This window comes from Pelodiscus sinensis, chromosome 18, assembly GCF_049634645.1.
Source record: "Pelodiscus sinensis isolate JC-2024 chromosome 18, ASM4963464v1, whole genome shotgun sequence".
Classification (NCBI taxonomy): Eukaryota; Metazoa; Chordata; order Testudines; family Trionychidae; genus Pelodiscus; species Pelodiscus sinensis.
The window spans coordinates 21,553,780-21,575,511 of NC_134728.1; the positions used below are offsets into that span (position 1 = coordinate 21,553,780).

A 21,732-nucleotide genomic window follows, 5' to 3' on the forward strand; every position below is an offset into this window, starting at 1 on the left:
GACTGTTTGTTGTTTTTTAAGTTTTTCCTGTTACAGACTAACACGCCTACCCCTCTGAAGCTGCATAGAGAATGCTAGTCCTAATAACCCAGCATTATCCACTACAGTTTTCAGCTAGTAGCTGTTAGTCTTGTGCTAATCGATTTTAATCAATGTGGTGTTAAAAAAACAGTATTTGGAGTCAGTGTTGATATTGGTGCTCGCAGTTCTGCTGGGCTGGTGGTGGTGGTGGTAAAGAGACATTTTTTTCAGAAATTTCCCTGGCAGAGGCAGCCCTTAAGAGCAGAATTTGGATCTTAATAGAATAAGCATTTTTAAAAAGCCCCTCCCTTGAACATTTATAAATGTGACTTAGTCATAACATTCTGCATTGCCACACAAGAGAACTAAGTTTGCCTGTAGTTTTGCTCCATAGCTGGCAGAATATTAAGAACAAGGGAGCAATCTGTATCCAATTCAGCCTATGAAGGGAGGCAGTGATTTGTTTTAGCGCATGGTGGGCGTGGAGGAGGGGCAGAACATTCTGCTCCTTGTGCACCTCCCTTGTGTTGTAGATGCTCACAGAGTTACTGCAACTCAGCTGTCTCCACCGAGAGAAAATTTTCTGGGGTTTTGATGGTACTTGCATATAAACAGGCCTGATCAAACTTTGCTGCATTTTTTGGCAAGTTAGGAGAAACTGTCTACCCTAACCCCCCGCTGCTGATCTTATCTCCATGACTTCAGCAACACAAATAATGTAGGTGATGTCGATGTGCTTACCGCAGCATCTTGTGTGTGGTAAGGTCCATGGGTTTTGTTCTCCCATCTATGCTGGCTTCTTTTCTCAGCTTGGTGGGAGTACTGGTGTTGACAGGAGAGCGCTCAGATATCAATTTATCACGTCTAAGAAGACACAATAAATTGACCACTAATGGATCAATCACTACAGCATCAGTCCCTGGCATAGTGAAGAGTAAGCCATAAAAGGCGCGCCTAATTTCATAAGAAGCAGCACAGATTAGAGCTGTCCCCATCTGTTACATGTGAGTGTGGCCAGCAGAGGCTACAGGTCACAGCACATACATAACCAGAACTGCTGGGCCACTGATTTCAAAATGCAGCACCAGCCATAGATGCACCATATTAAAGGTGAAGGCAGATATAGAATTCCTGCAGCTAGCAGGGATACACACAGTAAACCAAATCTCTAAACAAGAATGGTAAAGAATTTTAATAGCTACTTCGCCTTTGACCTGTTGTTTCTTTTTTCAATGCACTAATAATTGGACACACGTTCTCAATTGTGACACTTTTTGTGAAGTATTGTCACAACTCATAGACTACATCTGACCACTGTGAATGTGAGACATCTCTGCTGCCATTTTATTAAGCTACTTAGGGTTGTTAATTAGATTTCACTATCTTGTATGAATACACACATTCAGAAAATAGAGAATTATTTTGCAAATCCCTTTAATTTTTTACCCAGTTAATAATACGAGTTTTGGACAGAACGGTATACTTCAAGGTGGTTCCAGAGACACCTATCATGATAAGAATTCCTCACAACAAAAGCATGAGATGAGAATAGTTTAAACATTTGAAGCAGAAAGGGGAAAAGATAAAAGTAATTATTTTGATAGAGGTTGCCTGCTGAACTTAACATACAATATTTTCATATCTTAGAACCAATGGTAATTTTATGACTGTAAATACATTTTTGTGCTAGAAAAAATGTTAAGATATTTCTGTATATGTTGTTTTTTATAATGTCCCAAAATATACTAAGAATTGTATAGAAAGACATAGTCCCTGGCCCAACGAGCTAATTGTCTCATTTTAGAGGTGATGCAGTGAGGGTAATAAATAGGAAGGGAATGGTCTGAGGAATGGGGGAAGAAGAGGTTACAACAGTCATGGTTAGTCCCATACATTTGCTTAGTGAAGAAATAAAAAGCAAGATACACTAATGCAGTGTTTCTCAAACTGTGGTCCGCGGAGCCCTCTAGGGGCTCCGCGAGGTTGACAAACTGGAAACATCGATAGGTACAACACATACAATCAGTGGACCGCTGGGGCTCCGCATAAATTTGTACGCATGTAAAGGGCTCTCGAGTCCTAAAAGTATGAGAACCACTGCACTAATGAATAAATCCCATATCCAATTAAGGGAAGCATGATAAGATGCAACAGTGATGGACAACCTTCTGAAACAGTCACCAAAAACTTGTAGCCAGAGGCAGCTGGCTAGTCACAAGTGAAAAATTAAATGCCTCAAATTCCATGTCTTCAGGGAAAAAAAAACCACTAGCTTTGTAATGGGAATGGCCAGATAATCAGTTTTTTTTTTAAATATACATTTATGCTTATCAGAATTTTTGTTTTTCTTCAGGAGGGAATATCTCTACTAATGTGCACCTCTTCACTTCCATTTTTTATTCTTCCTCCCCCGAGAACAGCTCATGGGTATGCCCCTCTTTCCGCTTTTGACTTTTCCAAGTAGCAGCTGCACTGTGAAACTGGCATGATTCTTGCCTGTTTCACTGCTACAGGCAGAATTCTGAAAATGAGCAATGAAAACGGACAAGACTTGGTCAGCGTGCACTCTGTTATGGTCTGGCAAAGCTCTGGGCAGAGCAGAGGTACTAGAGCAGTCAGTCTGCAGTTTTAGGAAGACTTCTCTCTCCCTTTCCTCCCTCCCATAATCACATAGGTTAGAATTTTTTCCTTTAAATAAAAACTTAGATTCTGCAGAAGTTGATTTACTTCGCCCAGGAATCAGTAAATAGACTTGCTGGGGTGAATAATTAGGTTGACTTTTCAATCCTGGTCTATGTATATGAATTGGGAACTAGCCCTCGCTAAATATTGCACCACAGTACAGCTAGATATCTGATGTCTTAAATATAAGACGTTTGTGGGGACCTCTTCACAAGAGTAGAAACTGTGTGTAATTTCTCAGACCAGTGATTTTGTCATTATTTGAGACCATTTTTAATCAAGGATTATCCCAAGAAACAAATTCTGGTAGCAATGATCTGATAATATTGCTATGAAATAATCTGCCAGGGGTGGGGACAGACAATTTCTGCCTCTCTTTATGAACAGAACATTAAGCTGCTTTCATTGAGTAAAGCACATTGTGCTAGGCTTTTTCTACTCAGCCACTTCTGATCTTTACAAAAGGCAGTTTCCCTTGTGTCACTTTTAATTGATTTCCACTGCACTACATGAACTCGCTGGCACAAGTCCAGAGAAAGCCAGTATATAGGGAATCAAAAATTGACTCATTGATCACTTGATGTGATGAAATAATTAGCTTCTTGATATTCTCTGTATAGTTTCTTACCAGTGCTTTGACTTCCATTAGCAAAAGAAATTCCTTTAAGTCAGAAGATTATCAACCAGCATTGAAATTTAAGAAATATCTCAAAATGTTTGTTCACCCAAGTCATGCCCCTGCTTGCTTAGAAATCGATAGGGCTGTACTGTTGGTGCCAGTGGGAGCAGAAGCTGGGTCTCAGAGACCCGATCCTGCAAAACAGTTTATCTCTGAGCAAAATTTTTACTACCATGAGCAGTTCTAGGCATTTGGACAGTTCTCGAGGTGTCTAGTGATAAGAGTTTGCAGAACTAGGCTCTTAAATTTTAAGTACAAAACATGCTTGTTTAGTACTTTAACAGAAAAGAACAGCAACACATTCTGTAAAACCCTCCATATTCAATTGGAAATAACATAAATGCCACCCACAAAGCCAGGAAGTTCAGAGTTAGTGCTGAAACACTAGCCTGAAGTCACCCCCACCATTTTTAGACCCGACTATGCATCCAATTTCTGCCCTGGTATAAAGGGACACAGGTTCCTACTGAAATCTATAAGCATTGCAGCAATTTATGCCAGATCTGAATTTGACTTGTAGTTTGTGTACGATGTGACTTCACTCAATAGGCTTTACAGTGGTAAGTCTTGGTAAAAATCTCTGTTTAGATACGTTTTTCCTTTAAAGGTGATTTTTTTTGACTTGGTAAATAAATACGTGAACCAAAAGTACCAAGAGGGCCTTCAGTTTGCACCACAGCTAAGTACCCTGCAATACCGTAGCTCACAAATCCAGTACTCGCAGTATATCACTTTAATTTCTGATTAGCTACACCTGGCTAATTTTTAAAAAATGTTATTTAAAAAAGTGTCTTTACATGCTGGGTATCTTAAACTTTTTTTGCAAAGTTTCAACACTCAGCAAAATGACATATCAGATTTGCTCTTACAAATTTTGAATGCTTCTACTTCAAGCAAGGTGAAAAACTGTAAGTACTTTATTTCTCATTTAGGGGATTAGTTTATTTCAGGAACATGTGGATTTTGGCTTTTAAAGAGAATCTCCTTGTTTTGAAAGATTTTGGTAACTGGGAACTTTTTTTGCATAAATGCTTACCTGCTTTCCTTTTCCCCATGTTAGATCTGCAAGTAAAAAGGAAATAGAAGGCATTAACTCAACTTGTTTGGAGAGAACGCTACATCAGCACAATATGGCACAGCATAGCATTGTCCTTGGATTATTCATAATGACTGTTTTGTCAATGCTGGATGGAAGTTCAGCTTTCCTGTTAAATCAGCGTCTGAAAGGAAGATTTCAAAGGGACCGCAGAAACATCCGTCCAAACATCATTCTTGTTCTTACTGATGATCAGGATGTAGAACTTGGTAAGAGCCAAACAAAGAGTATGTTAGCTCACAAATATAGCATTGAATTTTCTCAGGGCTAGATTCTGCTCTGAGACACTCTAGTGTAAATGTACCAGTGTAACAGAGAACAGAATCTAACCCCTCAGCTACAAATGAACTTTTTTTGGTGTGAAATGTACAATAGAAAAAACAAGTGGTAAAATATTGTAAAAACTTAGCTGTATGTGTAAAATCTTTTCTAATAATATGCTAATGCCCTGACAACAAATGTAACAGTTTAATACTTGATACATTCTGTCTCTGGGATTATATCCTGCTTTGGTTGGGGAAACAAAATTCTGATGTTTTATAGTTTATCTTCAGTTTGCTTATTATATTTAACTGTGAAATTTGTACACAAAGATGTCAGGTTTAGATACATAAATGGCTATTCATATAATTACCTTGTGAAACTGCAGTATTTGCAAGCACATTGTTTTTAATCTCTTAATTCCATTATTTAAAATGCATTCCAAGAAATTAAAACTATTTTAAGGTTTTGTTTCCCACGAAGATAAGTGGGCATTTGCTTACTGCTAAGATCATTAAGGATCAGAAGATTTTACCCCTCTTATCCAGCTCTGATCATCTGTTCTACTAGTTGAAGTTGTAATTGTTGAGGAAAGCAGATTAAGCAAGGAAAGTTTGTTTAATCATAATGATTTGGCATAATTATTAAGTTGAAAAGATTGCTGAACAATTAACCTATATCTTTGCATAATGTTGTGTATAAAGAGTAGCAATTAGAAGAAAGAGTTTTATGAGAGTAGATTTTTAGGTACATTTATAAATGGATTTATGAAGTCCATGTCTATTTAAAAGTTGAGAGAATAGAATCTGTTTTGTTGTTTATTTGGGGCATTATTAAGATAAATTCATATGATAGTAGAATAGAAAACAAATTCTTAGTGGGGAGAGTAGATTTTAAAAAGTTGAAAAATGAATTTATGTAGGGACAGCTACTATTGTAAACCAGAAGTGTATGATGGCATCACGACTATGCTTTTATTGATGCTTCCTTTTTATTGATGTTTCTTCATATCATAAACTATAGTCCAGTTGTCACTTGGTTCAAAAGCTAACAACACATTTTTCCAGTGTAACAATAAAAAATAAAACGTTTGCGTAAGTGAGGCAGTTTCAGAAGTTCTTTTTGTTTGTTTTTTTGGAGCGAGGGTTATATTTTTCACAATTAGACAGACCAGTTTCAATAATGCATATCCAAAAAAGCCAAGTACATTATAACCCAGTCTCATGTGACCAAAATCCAGAGGGTGGTCCTAAAAAATTTATCACTTTCTATTTTATGCCCGCCTGCCTGTCTCTGATGTAATTGTTAATGTCCTCTGGGCAGTATATTTCTTTTCTCAGGTAATCTGTTGTCTCTTTCCAATTTCATGCACAATGGGCATCTGTCCACACAAATTAGGGTCCGGCTGGAGGAAATGCATTTGATGAAGCTGAGATTTGATATGTATCAGATTCCAGTTAATAGCTTAATGAGACCAGATGTTTATTTGTGGTCATTTTTTATTCTTAAATTGGCCAATTTTATGTATCTAAACTACTCTTAGTGAGTATTCGAGCTAATGCATTCAGGAAGATGGAGGCAAGATGTCAGTTGCATTTAGTCTATAGATTGCAAATGCAAGCCAACAAAAATTTGGAAATGGTTAGAGGTGCCGTATAGGCAACAGAGCACAGCAAAGATGGCCAGTATTTCTGAGGAAACTCAGAAGTAAATTGTGCTTTTGGTAGGAAAAGCTGGCATTGTGGCTTGTTTTGTTTTCCTGCTGAGATTGTTTTGTGGTTATTTGTGATCTGAAAGGAGAGAGGATTCAATCTCAGGCTTTCTTCACAGTCTTCTCCTATTTTAACTTAAGATGTCAACAATATAGTTGTAATGGGTGCAGTTGCCAAAAGGAGATACAGAGCATTCAGGAAAGGGGCTTGACTTCTTTTATTCTGCTGCTAATCATGCTTTTTTACTCGGAAAGCCAAATCGCAGCCATGGATTGAAACATGGGAGGGTCTGATGAAAAGGCCGCATGATTTTCGGGTCAAGAGAGTTGGAGTGTGTTTTGCTGGTTGTGACCAAGAGACGATAACTGCTTTCTTCTGAGCTTTCTTTACCTGAAAACGAAGAAAAAGCTCAATCAACTATTGGAACAGGCATGCTCAGTTGCTTGTCTTCTCAGGACAATTCTCTTAATTAGGTGGTGAACACATTGGTATATGAGTAAGAAGGGTTGAAATATACTGATGGCAGAGAATAATTTTCCAATTAAATTAATGAGCATCCAAGCTGTCCTACTGCTGATGTCCACTGCATTATAAATGCCAGGATCTCCAGTTTAATTTGGACTGAGGTTTGGAGATTGTATTACTGTAGTTACAGTAGGTTAGTGGTTCTCAACCTGAAGGAAGCTTGCAGCCCAATCAACACGCTGCTGAGTCCATGTGACTGCCTTAGGGCCATAAGTGGGGTGGAGCAGGATGAGCAGCTGCTGGAGTGCAGAGCCAATGTGAGAATAGGGTGTAAAAATGAGGTGGCACAAGATTGCCCCTCGCATCAACCTCTCCCGGGGATCAGGCCCAGCAGCATCAGCAGAGTGCAGAGTTATTAGCACCTCTTACCCTGCAGGAACCAAGATCCAATGACCTCCACTGGAGCAGGCTCCCTTGGCACTAGGATTGCAGTGGCAGGCAGGGCAGGTTGTACAGTTGAGCTACCTGCAGCCAAGGCAGGAAACCAGCAGGGGCAGGGAGGCATGCACCTGGCTATGGGGAGTGGGGTGCAGCCAGTGCATGGGGGCAGACTGTAGGGCTGTGTCTACATTGGCACCCTTTCCCAGAAAAGGGATGCTTTGAGACACTTCGGAATTGCAAATGCCGCGGGGGATTTAAATATCCCCCGCGGCATTTGCATGAACATGGCTGCCGCTTTTTTCCGGTTCGGGGTTTTGCCGGAGAAAAGCGCCAGTCTAGACGGGATCTTGCGGAAAATAAACCCTTTTCTGAAAGATCCCTTATTCCTACTTTCAAGTACTTTCCTTGATCAGTCCCGGAGGAGGGCGGGGGGGGGATGTTCTGCCATGAAGAGAGCATCCTGTCTCTGCAGAACAGACACCATAAGCCACATGTAATGGAGGCTGGAGGAGGCTAGGCCTCCCCAAACTGTGCCACTTGGAGGGAGCAGAGTGACAGATTTGGGGGTCCTGGAAAGCTCTCCCCTCTATGGTCCAGGGCTGGAGGAGTTCTCACTTCTAGAAGGCCTAAACCTTTTCTGGTTTGAGGACCATAGGGGATGGGGGCCAAAAGGAGCGAGTGGGGGAAGGAGATGGAACGGAGGCAGGGCCACAGGGGAAGGAGCAGAATGGGGAGGAGCCGTGGACAGAACAAGGGAGAGGCTCTGGGCTCAGAGCTCCAGCCAAGGCTGAGAGCTCTCTGCCCCCTCCCCTGCCCCACAGCTGGGACATGGAGGCACTGAGAGCAGCGAATAGAGATGGGGCCTCAGCCAGAAGAGGCTGGGCAGGGGGCTAGACTCACCAAGGGGAAGCTTCACTCACTGCTCATGGCAGGGATATGTGCCAACCCAGTGTTGGTGTAGTCTGGATGCTGCAGGGACAGCCCTGGGAGGCGGGGGTGATGGTAGGCCATTCCCTGGTTTAGGGGACAGTCTAGGTAGGGTTGGGGGATGGTTCCTGGGTATAGGGGCTGTGGGCATGGGAGACAGTTGCTGGGTGCATGGGCCATGCCATGGCACCCTGACAGTTAATTCATTTTAACAGTAATGTTTATTTTACTAATTTAAAAAGTTCTTTGTAGATATTTGCTAGTGTTGAAATTAAGGATGTTAAGAGGCAGGTAATTCATTAATCATGTAGTTGAAACAATTTGTATCGACTGCATGATTAGTCAGCAAGAGAAGGCGCTCTGTCCCAGCTTGCACTGGTCAAGGAGCTTGTGGCCCTGCGGTTTAAATGTACTAAGAACCAGATGTGCAGGCAGCTCAGCTCTTACTACATTTAAAATGCAGAGCTGCAGCAGTCCCGGATTGGCAGCCTCGTGCTGGGTCCAGCAGCTCCTGTTTGTGGTGGCCTGGGGCCCAACCCACACAGGCGGAGGCTGCTTCATGGCAATCTCCCCTCCCACCCCACTGGCAGTAGCAATAGAGGCCGGCAGTACTGCGGAGACCGTGCCAGGGAGAAATGGCTTTTTAATTGGCTCCTCCCAGCACTGGCTCCTGTTTCCATCCCCCTTGCTGACTCTCATGCAGAGGCAGCAGGAGATGGTGGAAGCAAGCCATCGAGTACTCAACTCGACTATCCAATGAACTTAGATTTATCAGGTAGTCAAATACTCAACTACTCATTTACATCCCTAGTTGAAATGAAGGTTACTATGGCGATTTGAATCAATGCTGTCATATAACAGCTACTAAACCTTAATTTTTGTAAATGAACAGAGAGGCTGTGTCTAGACTGGCCAGTTTTTCCGGAAAATCAGCAGCTTTTCCCGAAAAACTTGCCAGCTGTCTACACTGGCTGCTTGAATTTCCGCAAAAGCACTGACTTCCTACTGTAAGAAATCAGTGCTTTTTGCGGAAATACTATGCTGCTCCCATTCGGGCAAAAGTCTTTTTCCGAAAGACTTTTGCGCAAAAGGGCCAGTGTAGACAGCAGAGATTTCTTTTCTGCAAAAAAGCCCCGATCACGAAAATGGCGATCGGGGCTTTTTTGCGGAAAAGCGCATCTAGATTGGCCACGGACACTTTTCTGCAAAAAGTGCTTTTGCGGAAAAGCGTCCTGCCAATCTAGATGCTCTTTTACGAAAATGCTTTTAACGGAAAACTTTTCTGTTAAAAGCATTTCCGGAAAATCATGCCAGTGTAGATGTAGCCAGAGTGTATATATATTTTTATGGCTGTGGCGCACATAGAGAGCTGCATATGTGGCCCACAATGGTAAATAGATCATTGAGGTCAGATTATGTAACTCTCTCATTCGTGGACACTACATGCATCTACACTGCACCATAGGTCAAAATAAGATATGCAATTGGAGCTACACAAATTGTGCATCGTATTTCAATGTAATTTCGAAATAACTTATTTCAAAATTTGGCGCTGTCTGCAGAGCACTTATTCAAAATAAATCACTATTCTGAAACGGAATGAGGTTTACATAGACTCGCTATTCCGATGTCCATTACATTTCAAAATAATGGGCACGCTCAAAAGACACAGAATAGCTATTTCGGGATACCAGAGGTATGCCAAAGTAATGATACTTCATTCATGTTAGTGAGGTCTGAGTAACCTGTTCATATATGTTCCATTGAAAAAGAAGCACAAAGAGGGAAAATTGGGTGTGGGGGGAGTATGTAAGGTGGTTCAAACAGAAGGCAATCATAATGTTTATGAGAGTGTTCCTTAACATTCCAGAAGTTGAATAGACAAATGCACCTACAGTATGAAGTCTTTTGGGGATTAATTCAAGCTCTTCAACCAGTGGAGCTGCTAAAAACTGATAATAATTGTAGGATCTCTGACAATAAAATGGCAGTTAATGAACCATTGAATATTACATCTTCAAACAGCTATCAAAGTTTATTTATTTATTTATTTATTTATTTATTTAAGTTGAACAAGTCTCTACTATTGGCTTAAACTTAAGAATTCAGTGCTCCTACAGACAACATTTTAAATTCACCTACAGGATTTTTATATTTCCCTTTTCAATGTTTATACTTTTTAAAGATGTTAATGTATTTTAACACATAACAGCATTACAGTGCATTATTGGTTAGCAGAAGAGACTTGATTGGATCCCAGTATGATAGTACAGGAAAATAGATTCTCATACACTGATATTTGAATGCTTGTATGACTAATATGCTGTATATTTGTTATGCTCAATCTTTTTTGCAAAATTTGATCAGAGATAAGCTTTGCTTTTGAAATTTAGTAGTGGTGTACAGTAATTCCTCATTTAACACTATAGATATGTTTCAGAAAATGATCGTGTTAAGTGAAAACGTGTTACACGGAGTCAATTTTCCCATTGAAAATAATGGAAAAGGTGGGGGCTGCATTTCAAGGGGTGGTGTCTGTTGGGACGGGACATAAGGTTGGGGGAGAAAGGGGACTGGGTTACAGCACACAGGGGAGGTGTTTGGCTCTAGAGGAGGAGAGGGGTGCGGGATTGGGTTGGGAGTATGCCCCTGTGATGGGTCTGTCGGGACCCGCACTACGTCTGGCGAGGGGGGGTCGCTGGGAAATGGAGTGGCGAGCGGTGAACCCTCCACCACTTTGCAGGGAGACGGGGGAAGCCCCGTGCAGCCACCAGTGATGGGTCGGCTGGGGAAATCGTATTATTCCTGGGATGGTCATGTAATTCAAAAAACATTCCCTAGAAAAAAATTGTGCAATCGTGAAAACGTGTTAAGCGGGCACGTGTAAAATGAGGAATTACTTGGACTAGTCTCCAGAAAACAGTTCAGTCACAGTGTGTTTAATAAATGCAAACAAGCAGGGTATATGTGGAAAACAATATGCAGTTGGGCATATTTTTAAGACATGGTGAAATGTGTGTGCAAAATCGTGTGCAGCTGTATGCACAAAAAACTGTGTGTGTGTGTCTGTGTTTGAATCTCTTATAACTACCTATCTCTCTGCACAGACTTCAGGCTTGTGCACAAATGCCAGTTGTCATAGGAGATGTGAGGTTTTAAGAAGCACCTGTTACAGCCTGCTCAGTTATTATTTCAGTACAACAAAGCCCTCTTTCTTAATATGCCCTGCCATGAAGCAGTATTGGAAGAGCTTTTGATAAATGTCCTACATACACATTACTGGGATATAGTGGTTGTGTCGGCCTTACCGTATATACTTCCTTTGCATTTTTCTTCATAACCTTTGGATGGATGATGGATTCCCCTCTGTGATATGCATTTCTCAGATTCATTATATCCCTGAAAGATGTAACATAAAACTGCCATCTACACTGAATATTAAATTGTGCTGCAGAAGAGCCCTAACATATCTTAACATATGCATCCTGGTGCCTGGGATGTCTGCATCTCTGCTATGACCACTATAGCTCTTCCATCATCCATTTACAGTGGAGGAGAAGGTAAAGGGCTCTCTGACACCCAGTGCAGGGAAAGCTCTTTTCTCAGATGGTAGGAGATAGTTATTAGTACAGAAACAGAGTTGTAAAAAGGAGTACAGTTTCTTAGTGTTTCCTCAATGTTAAGGTCTCGCTCAAAGTCTGTAGAGAGTTTCTGTGAATTTTCCACGTTATAGTATTAGACTAAACAGTGACATCAGCAGTTGAACGAGTTCTGAAGAGAGATCAAGCAAAACAAGTTTTTCCTGCTAATGTCACATGAAATTGAAACAGAACTTCAGCCTAGAACTATATGTCTTTTTATGCTCCTTTGTCTACTGAACAGTTGACTGCTTCAGGTAGATGACTTTCAACAAATCTTTCACCATAGATTTTCTTACAGTTCTCAAAAAATCACAGACTTGCAAGTAAGGCAGCTTTATTATCTATGGGTATGTCTACACTACCCCGCTAGTTCGAACTAGTGGGATAATGTAGGCATACCACACTTGCAAATGAAGCCCAGGATTTGAATTTCCCGGGCTTCATTTGCATAAGCGGGGAGCCGCTATTTTTAAAACCCCGCTGGTTCGAACCCCGTGCAGCGCGGCTACACGGGGCACGAACTAGGTAGTTCGAACTAGGAAGCCTAGTTCGTGCCCCGTGTAGCCTAGTTCGTGCCCCGTGTAGCCGCGCTGCACGGGGTTCGAACCAGCGGGGTTTTAAAAATAGCGGCTCCCCGCTTATGCAAATGAAGCCCGGGAAATTCAAATCCTGGGCTTCATTTGCAAGTGCGGTATGCCTACATTATCCCACTAGTTCGAACTAGCGGGGTAGTGTAGACATACCCATAGATATTAGGCTTGTAACAGAGACCTTTTTCTGAATAAAATAATGACACTTCAAAGCATAACATCTATTAGCACTTCAGAATCTAACTAATAAAATCTTGGAAATTTTTCCCACTTGAGAATATATGGTTTGCCGAGATTCTAATCACTAATTAACAAACAAGTGATGCTCTGCCATAGACTATAATTTTCTGTTTTCCTTTAATGTCACCAAGTTTGTGTTGGAGGCAAGATGAAGAAAGTTTTGGCTGGCTCCGTGTTGTTTAAAATATTTAAAGCTGGCCTATTTAAGATTGCATGGAAGAACATGCTTCGTTTTTGCCTTCCACTGATCTGTCACTCTGTGTTACTTCTCAAGCCGGGGAAGCAGATTAGATCATATGTTTTTGTATTAAAGTCTGTTGATATATAGGGTCTTGTCATTACAGCAGTTTTATTAAAGAAGGTTACTGTCCCCAAGGGGAGACTTAACATGTAGGGTTATTTATGCTCAGATGCTTCCATCATTTAAAAGGGTTGTTAAATTTATATTTTAATAGTGGAATGACAAAACATTCCTTCAGTCTGCTTTATCTGTTTTTGAATTAGCTCATGAGAGAGCAGAGCTAACTCTTGCAATTTTTGAGCTCACGTGCAGTAAAACTGTTATAATTGTAACTGAAGTTAGAGGCTTTGAAGACAGATGCTGCTCCCAAAATACAAACTTTTCTATTTTGTGAGTATAAACATTGTTTTGTTTTTTTTAGATACCTCCTTTTAGTTATGTGCTCTGTAACAGTTTCTTCTACAGGAGAGTCTGTCTTACAACTGGCCTTTTATTCCTTGATGAAGAATTACAAAGATGAGTTCTGATCAGTTGAGGGTTGTTTTTTTTTTTTTTTTTCCAAACAAAATGGTCTCAAGAAATCTAATGCCAGGGCAATTTTAAGATGAAAAGACTTGCTGTAGAAATTAATTATCCTTCATGGAAACAGGGAGTCAGATTTCCTACATGGATTGCAACTGTTCCTTCAACCCCTTAGATTTTGAGTCATGGTTGTATCAATGTGCCCTGTATCAAATCAACTCACTGTTGCAATTTCATAATGAAATCCTTTCCTAAAGAGCTTAGAAGAAACCTAAACCCATTATTGACAGAAACAACACACTGTTTGTGTCAGATGGTTGCAGGATACATTGATTAAAGCTGAACTGTTAATCCAACTCAACCTTGGGTACATTAGCCCCTGCTCCACTCTAACCTGAAATCTTATGCTAATCATGACATTGTCTCTCCCCTAAATGAGCCACTTCACTTCTCTGGTGCTCCAGCCCCCATAGAGTGAAGGAGTAAGGGGGAAGGACTGGGCTTCCCATGTGCTGGATTTACTCTTCTGGAGCTTTGGGGGTTAATGGATTTTGTGGAGCCTCCCTGGGCTCTGGGCTGGGGACAAAAATGAGGGGTTCATTGTGTGGGATGGGGTGAGAGTGCAGGATCTGGGTGAGAGGTGAGGTGCAGGAGCAGGCTCGAAGTAGGGTATCTGGCCAGTGGGGAGGGGGCAAGCGCAAGAGAGGGAGCAGGATGGAGGTAGGGTACAAGAGCAGGCTGAGGTAGGGGTAAGGTGCAGGAGCTGGGGTCACGGGGTAGGGTGCAGGAGCAGGCTGGGGTGGGGTGTCTTGCTGGGGGCACTGCAGGAGCATTGTAGGGGTGCAGGGTCTGGTCATGAGGAGGCGAGGGCACTTATAGCTTTTGCACTCCACACCGCTCCCAGGCACATCTTTCTGCTGCTCTCATTGGCTGGATTCTGGCTCATGGGAGCTGAGGAGAAAGCCTCCAGGCAGTGCATCAGTGGACTGCTGTTTCCTCAGCAGGGGGAGGGGGAGAGGAGTGGCAGCACATGGAGCTGCTTCTGGCTCTGCTTCGTTCCACTTCTTCCCCATGAGACAGATCTGGTGGGGAGGCTTGAGGCTCCTCTGCACTCTCCCCCCCCCCCCACCCCGCGGGAAGCCAGCATTCCAACCTTGCAGGGGGCAGAGCGCAAGGCTGGAGTGCCAGTGTGGGCTTCCTGATGCAGGGAGAGGGTGGGAGGAGCTGAGCTCAAGCCTCAGACAACCTAGAAGGTGGTTGTGGACCACTAGTGGTCCGCGGACTGCAGTTTGAGAAGCACTGATCTAGAGAAACAGGGTGGCCATTGGTAACAGTGGGGTGGGGTTTTTTTTGGTCATTGTTGACCTTGGTAGTATTTCAACCACAGAAGGGAAGAATGAGAGAAGCAAAATAAGGACAATAGCCTTTTAAAAAGCAGAATTTAACAAACTGAACGAACTAATAGGTAAGTTCCCTTGTGAACAAAATCTAAGGGAAAAAAGAGGTCAGGGGAGTTGATATTTTCTTTAAAAGACTGTAAAAAAGGCAAAAATACAAACTATTCCTATGTGAAGGAAAGATAGGAAGACTAGCAAGAGTCCAATATAATTTCATCAGGAGTTTGTAATGATCTGTAAATCAAAAAGGAATCCTACCAACAAGTGGAAACATGGATGAATTGCTGAGGAGCACAAAATGATAGCTCAAACATATAGGGACAAAATCAGAAAGAGTAAAGCATAAAATGAGTTACCTCAGGAAGGAACATAAAAGGTAATAAGAAGAGTTTCTTTTCAATACAGTAGAAGGAGAAAGTCCAAGGAAAGCGTTAGTCCTCTACTTAGCTAACAAGGAGAACTAATACCTGATATCCAGAATGTTGAGGTTTTTAATGGTCTAGTTTAATAAAAATAGTAGGCCTACTCCTTAGGGAAAGCACTCTCACTAACAAATATATGCTGAAACAAAAAACGGGACTATGTAGCATTTTAAAGACTAACAAGGTGGTTTATTAGGTGATGAGCTATCGTGGGCCAGACCCGCTTCCTCAGATGAAATTGTGGAAGAAAATAGGCATGACTATATATACCAAAGGGATAAAATCAAAAAAAAAAGTGAACACATTTTTTTATTGTACCACTTTTTTTTATTGTATTTTTTTATGGTATCCCTTCGGTGTATATATGGTCATGCCTATTTTCTTCCACAATTTGATCTGAGGAAGCGGGTCTGGCCCACGAAAGCTCATCACCTAATAAACCATCTTGTTAGTCTTTAAAGTGCTACATAGTCCTTTTTTTTGTTTCAGCTAGACTAGATTAACACGACTACATCTCTATTACTAAATATATGCTGGGCTTCCGTAACCAGCCCATTACCTACATCCAGGGCTGCACACGTTCCTTTGTTCTATGGGTGTTTCAAAAACCACCTATTGTAACTCTCCCCCCTTTCCCCCCCATCATCCACCAGTATTTGGATATGTTCTTCATTAGCCATATATGGGGCATAACTTGTATTCTGGCTGATGTGGATGCTTTGTATGTGCGGGTCACTCCCACGGGGTACATGATGTAGTGTGGCATAAAGGCATGTAATCAGTGCACCGCTTTCAACTGTCACTTTACTATAACGTTAACCATGTACCAACCCTCACCCCAACCAAAAAACCTGTTCCCAGAGTCCTTATCCATTCTACTGTTGTTAAACTTGTGCTTGATACTTGTTTGCAAACATTCACTAAATAAACTTGTCAATCTGTTCTTCTTCAGTCTTGAATAAAAAGGTTAATGGTGACCAGATGCTTAATACAATTAATATTAACTACCAGGAGAAAGGAACACTAGCCAAAATAGGGCAAGATCAGATTAAAGAACATTTACCTTAGTTAGATATATTCATGATGGCAGGGGACCTGCTGAAATTCATTCTACAATACATGAACTAGCTGAAGCATTCACAGAACCATTAGCAATTATCTTTAAGAATTCCGGAGGGCAGATAAAGTCCTAGAGGACTGGAGAAGGGGAAACATAATACCTGTGTTTAAATAGATGAACAAAGAGGAACTGGGGAGTTATAGACCAGTCAGCCTTACTTTGATGCCTGGAAAAATACTGGAACAACTGATTAAACAATCCCTTTGTACGCATGTAGATGATAATAGCTTATAAGAAATAGTCAGCATAGATCTGTCAAGAACAAATCATGCCAAACCAATCTATTTTCCTCCTTTGACAGGGTTACAGGTTAAGTTGGTGGGGGGAAGCAGTAGATGCGCCATATCTTGATTTTTAGTATGGCTTTTGACACAGTCCCACTTGACATTCTCGTAAGAAAATTAGGGAAATGCAGTCTATAAGAACGTACTAAAAGGTGGCCTCATAACTCGTTGAAGGAACATACTCAAAAAGTAATTTTCAATGATCCGCTGTCAGGCTGGGAGGGTATATCTAATGGTGTTCAGCAGTGTTTCTTTTAAGCTGCACAGCAGCACAACTTCACAGGTGGTTAATCTACCCTGCCCAGTCACTCAGCTCCATGCAAGGAGCCCTGACGCTCTTACTGGGTGGCGCTGATTAACACCTGTGAAGCTGTGCTGCCACGCAACTTAGAGGGAACACTAGTGTCCAGAATTATCCTGCATCTGGTGTGCAGTGCTCTCAGCCTGATGCTATTCCATAATTTCATTAATGACTCGCATTAGTGAAGTGGAGAGTACGCAGATAAAATTTGCAGGCTGGGTGGGGTAGCAAGCACTTTGAATGAGAGGATTGGAATTTGAAATGACCTTGGCAAACTGGAGAACTGAGCTGAAGTCAGAATATGAAATTGTAAGTGTGAAGTACTTCACTTGGGAAGGAAAAATTGAATGCACTGTTACAAATGGAGAATAACTGGCTAGGCCGTAGTGCTGTGATAAATAATCTAGATGACTGTGGATCACAAGTTGAATATGAGTCAACAACATGATGCAGTTGTAAAAAAAGTTATTCGGGGATGCTTTAACAAGAACGTCATGTATGACCCAGGAGGGAATTGTCCTGTTTTAATCAACACTGTTGAGAACTCAGCTGGAGTACTGTGTTTGGGTCTGGGCACTGTGTTTTAGGAAAGATGTGGATAAACTGGAGAGAGTGCAGTAGAGAGCAACAAAAACAATCAAAAGTTTTAAAAAACTGACTTATGAGGAAAGGTTAAAAAAGCTGGGCATAATTTAGTCTTTAGCAAAGGCTGATAACAGTCTTCAAATGTGTCAAAGAGCTGCTATAAAGAAGACTGATCAGTTGTTCTCCATGTTTGCTGAAGGGAGGACAAGAAGTAATTGGCTTGATTTGCAGCAAGGGAGATTAAGAAAGGTTTTCCTAATATTTACTTAACTTTATGGATAGTTAAACTCTGAAATAGGCTTTCAGTGGAGGCTATCCAATGTATTCTTAAAACCTCCAATAATGGGGATTCCACAAACACTTGGATCATGTAGGTCTATTTGGTCCTGTCTCAGTGCAGAGGGCTGCATTTGATGACCTCTCAAGGTTCCTTCCAGCCCTACATTTATAGTCTTCTAGTAAGAATCTATAATATTTCATTCCATTCCTTAGGGGCTTGTTTTGTCTAATAGATGTCTTTGCCCACTTGCAATTTGTTCTCTCCTCCACTGTCTGATGCTGCTAGACTTAGCGTGAGCTTGTGGCTTGTTCTTTTGACTGAGAACAAAAAAAACCTTGTGTAATCTGTGGATGGTTTTCTTCTTTTAGGTTCTATGCAAGTGATGAATAAGACACGGCGAATCATGGAACAGGGTGGTGCTCACTTCATCAATGCGTTTGTGACAACACCAATGTGCTGTCCGTCCCGCTCCTCTATTCTCACGGGGAAATATGTTCACAACCACAACACCTACACCAACAATGAGAACTGCTCTTCTCCATCCTGGCAAGCTCAGCATGAAATACGTACATTTGCAATCTACCTGAATAACACAGGATACAGGACAGGTAAGACCCATGCACCTAACCATCTTTTCAGCTGTTGACTTTTATGAACAAAAAAACAGGCTCAGACCTCACAGCAAGTAGAGAATCCAATGTCCTGTCTCCTTGTTTGTTCTTGCAAAGGGCCACCATAAAACAGGGTGCTAGAGCTTCAGCTTTGCTAGCAGCTTTGACACCATTTTTTCTTTCTTCAATATATAAGATTGTTTTTGCAGGTTGAAGAGTTAAATAGTCTCATTCCAGAAACTGCATATCTTGATGGTGCAGGAATTGCATATCTTGTTGACATAGAAATGAACCCGGGTGACGACATACTGCACCCAGTGCTTAGATAGTGTCTTAATGCTTTGGTGCTCCTAAGGTGGATAAGGCAGAACCTTTAGTGAAGAGAAAAGAAACTGAGGCAGAGTGTCAGGACCTAGACTGAGAGAAGATGGAATTCCTCTTAAATCTAAGTTTAGTGAACTAGGGAAAGAAGAGAAAAAAATGTCACCTTGGTCTATGCGTGTGGGTTAGGGTGGGGTAATTGGTTACTATGGAGATGCCAAATAGAGGATTAAGAAAAAAAATTCAGCAGAAGAATAGGCAACAGAAGAGCAGATGAACTCTTGAGAAACAAAAGATCCTGTTTGCATGCAAATGCCTCTTAGCAATAAAGAGTCTGGGAAGAGGAATGCAGAAAGTATGAGATGCTGTTTCAAGCCTATTTCTTTCTGGTATCCACAAGTCCTGCAGTGCAATACCTCACCCATTTCTTTGTGTTTACTAGCACAGAGTTGCTTCTTGGCACCTTGTAGGTCACGAAATATGATTTCATACGGAACCCTAGGCCTCCATACATTAGTATAGTTCCTTGGGAAAGGGACTGTCATTTTCTGTATGTATGGCACCGAGCACACATACATCCTAGATCTAATGGACATTGCTAGATACTTTCTTGCACAGTTACTGTTAAGTAGTAGCTGTAATATTTTCTAACCATTCACCTAGGCACTTGGGGTACATCTAAACTACACCCCTCTGTCAGCAGAAAGATGTAAATTAGATGTATCGAAAGTGCAAATGAAACCAGGATTTAAATATCCCGCGCTTCATTTGCATAATGGCGACCGCTGCTTTTTTTTCGAAACAGGGCTTTTCGGAAGAAGAAAAAAAAAAGGCAGTTTAGATGGGGCATTTTCAACAGAAATGCCCCGTTTCTGGAGTATAGGATCTTTCAAAACGGGGCATTTCTGTCGAAAATGCCCCGTCTAAACTGCTGGGTTTTTTTTTTTTCAAAAAGCCCTGTTTCGAAAAAAAGCAGCAGCTGCCATTATGCAAATGAAGCGTGGGATATTTAAATCCTGGCTTCATTTGCACTTTTGATACATCTAATTTACATTCCACTGCCGAAAGAGGGGTGTAATTTAGATGTATCGTTGGTGTTCAGGCAGCAGGGAATGGTCTTCAAATAGGTTAGGTATTTTCCTTTTTTTTTTTTTCTTTTTGCTCAGATAAAGGCTTGAAACCGGTAGTCTTGAAATCAGGTGAAGTGTAGATGCCTAATTATTTGAGAGAATTTCCTTTTATTTATCACTCCTGGCATTAACATTTGTGACCCTATAAAATGCACGTGACGCTAAGGTCATGCTTTCTTCTTTATAACACATTTGTCCTTTGTTTGCTACCATTTGATCATTGTGATTATTGTTGCAATATTCAGTGGCCAAATTTTGAACACTTATTGTTCTTACTGACGTCAGTCAAAGTCACAGATGTTTCTCTCTCAGGATTTGGACCTAAATTTAAATAGGCAGTTTAAGTTAAAATAGTGAGTTTTAATATGCAATAAACCTAAAAAAAATTTCTACTTTGTGCAAGTCAAATGTTTTGTAACATCTGTTGTCGTGCAAAAATATCACTTCTGTGAATGCCAATATGGCTTTTTTTTTTTTTTTAATCTGAGTGAAACCCCCATTCATGCAGACAAATGCAGAGTTTTGTTCACAGAAGCGAATTTGATGGTGACTATTAATGATGGCTGGCTGAAACTTCAGACCATGTTGTTCATTTATGATTCCTGGCTTGAATTTACTGATAAGATGGGTGCATCAGCTGGCTGTGCATTTTACCTGCTTCTTCCAGAGATCTTATCAGATTTACCTGCTTCACTGACTCATCTCAGTGATTCCAATCTTAGGAGCTTTGCTATCATGCTCATTATCTTGCATTTCAAAAGCAAGCTGCTTAGGAAGGAATTCTTGGTGATGACAAGTAAAATTTCTTTCTGAAATGGGAAGCCTTGTTTAAAAATGGTAGCAGCCCTGAACAAAGACCCTGATTTTGGAAAGGCTCCCTTTTAAAGAAATCATGCAAGCATATGTATAAATCTCATTGAAGTCAAAGACAATAGAATTGATTTGCTTTGAGATTTAGTTTCATGTTAAGACTTTTCATTTGAGGGGGGACAATAAGAATCTTAGAATCATAGAACATTAGAACTGGAAGGACCTCAAGAGGTAATTGAGTCCAATCCCCTGCCCTCACGGCAGGACTAAGCACTGTCTAGATCATCCCTGACAGGTGTCTGCCTAACCTGCTCTTAAATGTCTCCAGTGATGAAGATTCCACAGCCCCTCTAGGCAATTTATTCCAGTGTTTAACCACCCTTACAGGAAGGAAATTTTTCCTGATTCCAACCTAAACTTCCCTTGCTACAATTTAAGGAGGGATGCTCTCCCACATTCACTTTCAAATGGCAAGATTCAAAACTTCCAGGGGGAGATTTTGGTTTATATATGGATGTATTTATTTATGTAGTTCCTTTTAGCTTCCAGTCCAGTCACTTTCTCCTTCCTTTATCATTTCTTAGGCTATGACTCGACTACAAAGATAAATTGGAAAAATAAATGCAATTTGCAATACGGAAATTGCGTATCTTTTTCTGATTTACTTCCGAAAGAGGCTTTTCCAAAATTTGGCCCGTCTACATGGGACCAAATTTTGGAAAAAAAACCCTCTTTTGGAACATCCCTTCTTTCTCGTAAAACGAGGTTTACGGGGTTGCCGACAAAACACATCCACTTTTCCGACTTTTTTTTTCAGAAAAATGGACGCTTTCCTTAGATACCTCCAGTATCCTGGAAAAGCTTTGGAGTCTAGACGTACCCTTATTCATCTCTCTTCTCTACTTTGCTTTCATTCATCTCTCTGCCTCTCCCCTTTTCCATCTCCCTAGATT

At 41.1% G+C, this 21,732-nt stretch overlaps 1 protein-coding gene across 8 annotated transcripts in view; it reads left to right on the forward strand.

The window, feature by feature from the left end:
- Window positions 1–21,732, forward strand: part of SULF2 (sulfatase 2) — a 322,126-nt gene that overhangs the window by 211,080 nt on the left and 89,314 nt on the right. For all 8 annotated transcript variants that reach the window (XM_075901571.1, XM_006132193.4, XM_075901569.1 and 5 more), the window contains 2 exons: window positions 4,443–4,687; window positions 18,276–18,515. In XM_075901571.1, the coding sequence (XP_075757686.1) occupies window positions 4,443–4,687; window positions 18,276–18,515 (485 nt within the window). The remainder of the gene's footprint in view (window positions 1–4,442; window positions 4,688–18,275; window positions 18,516–21,732) is intronic.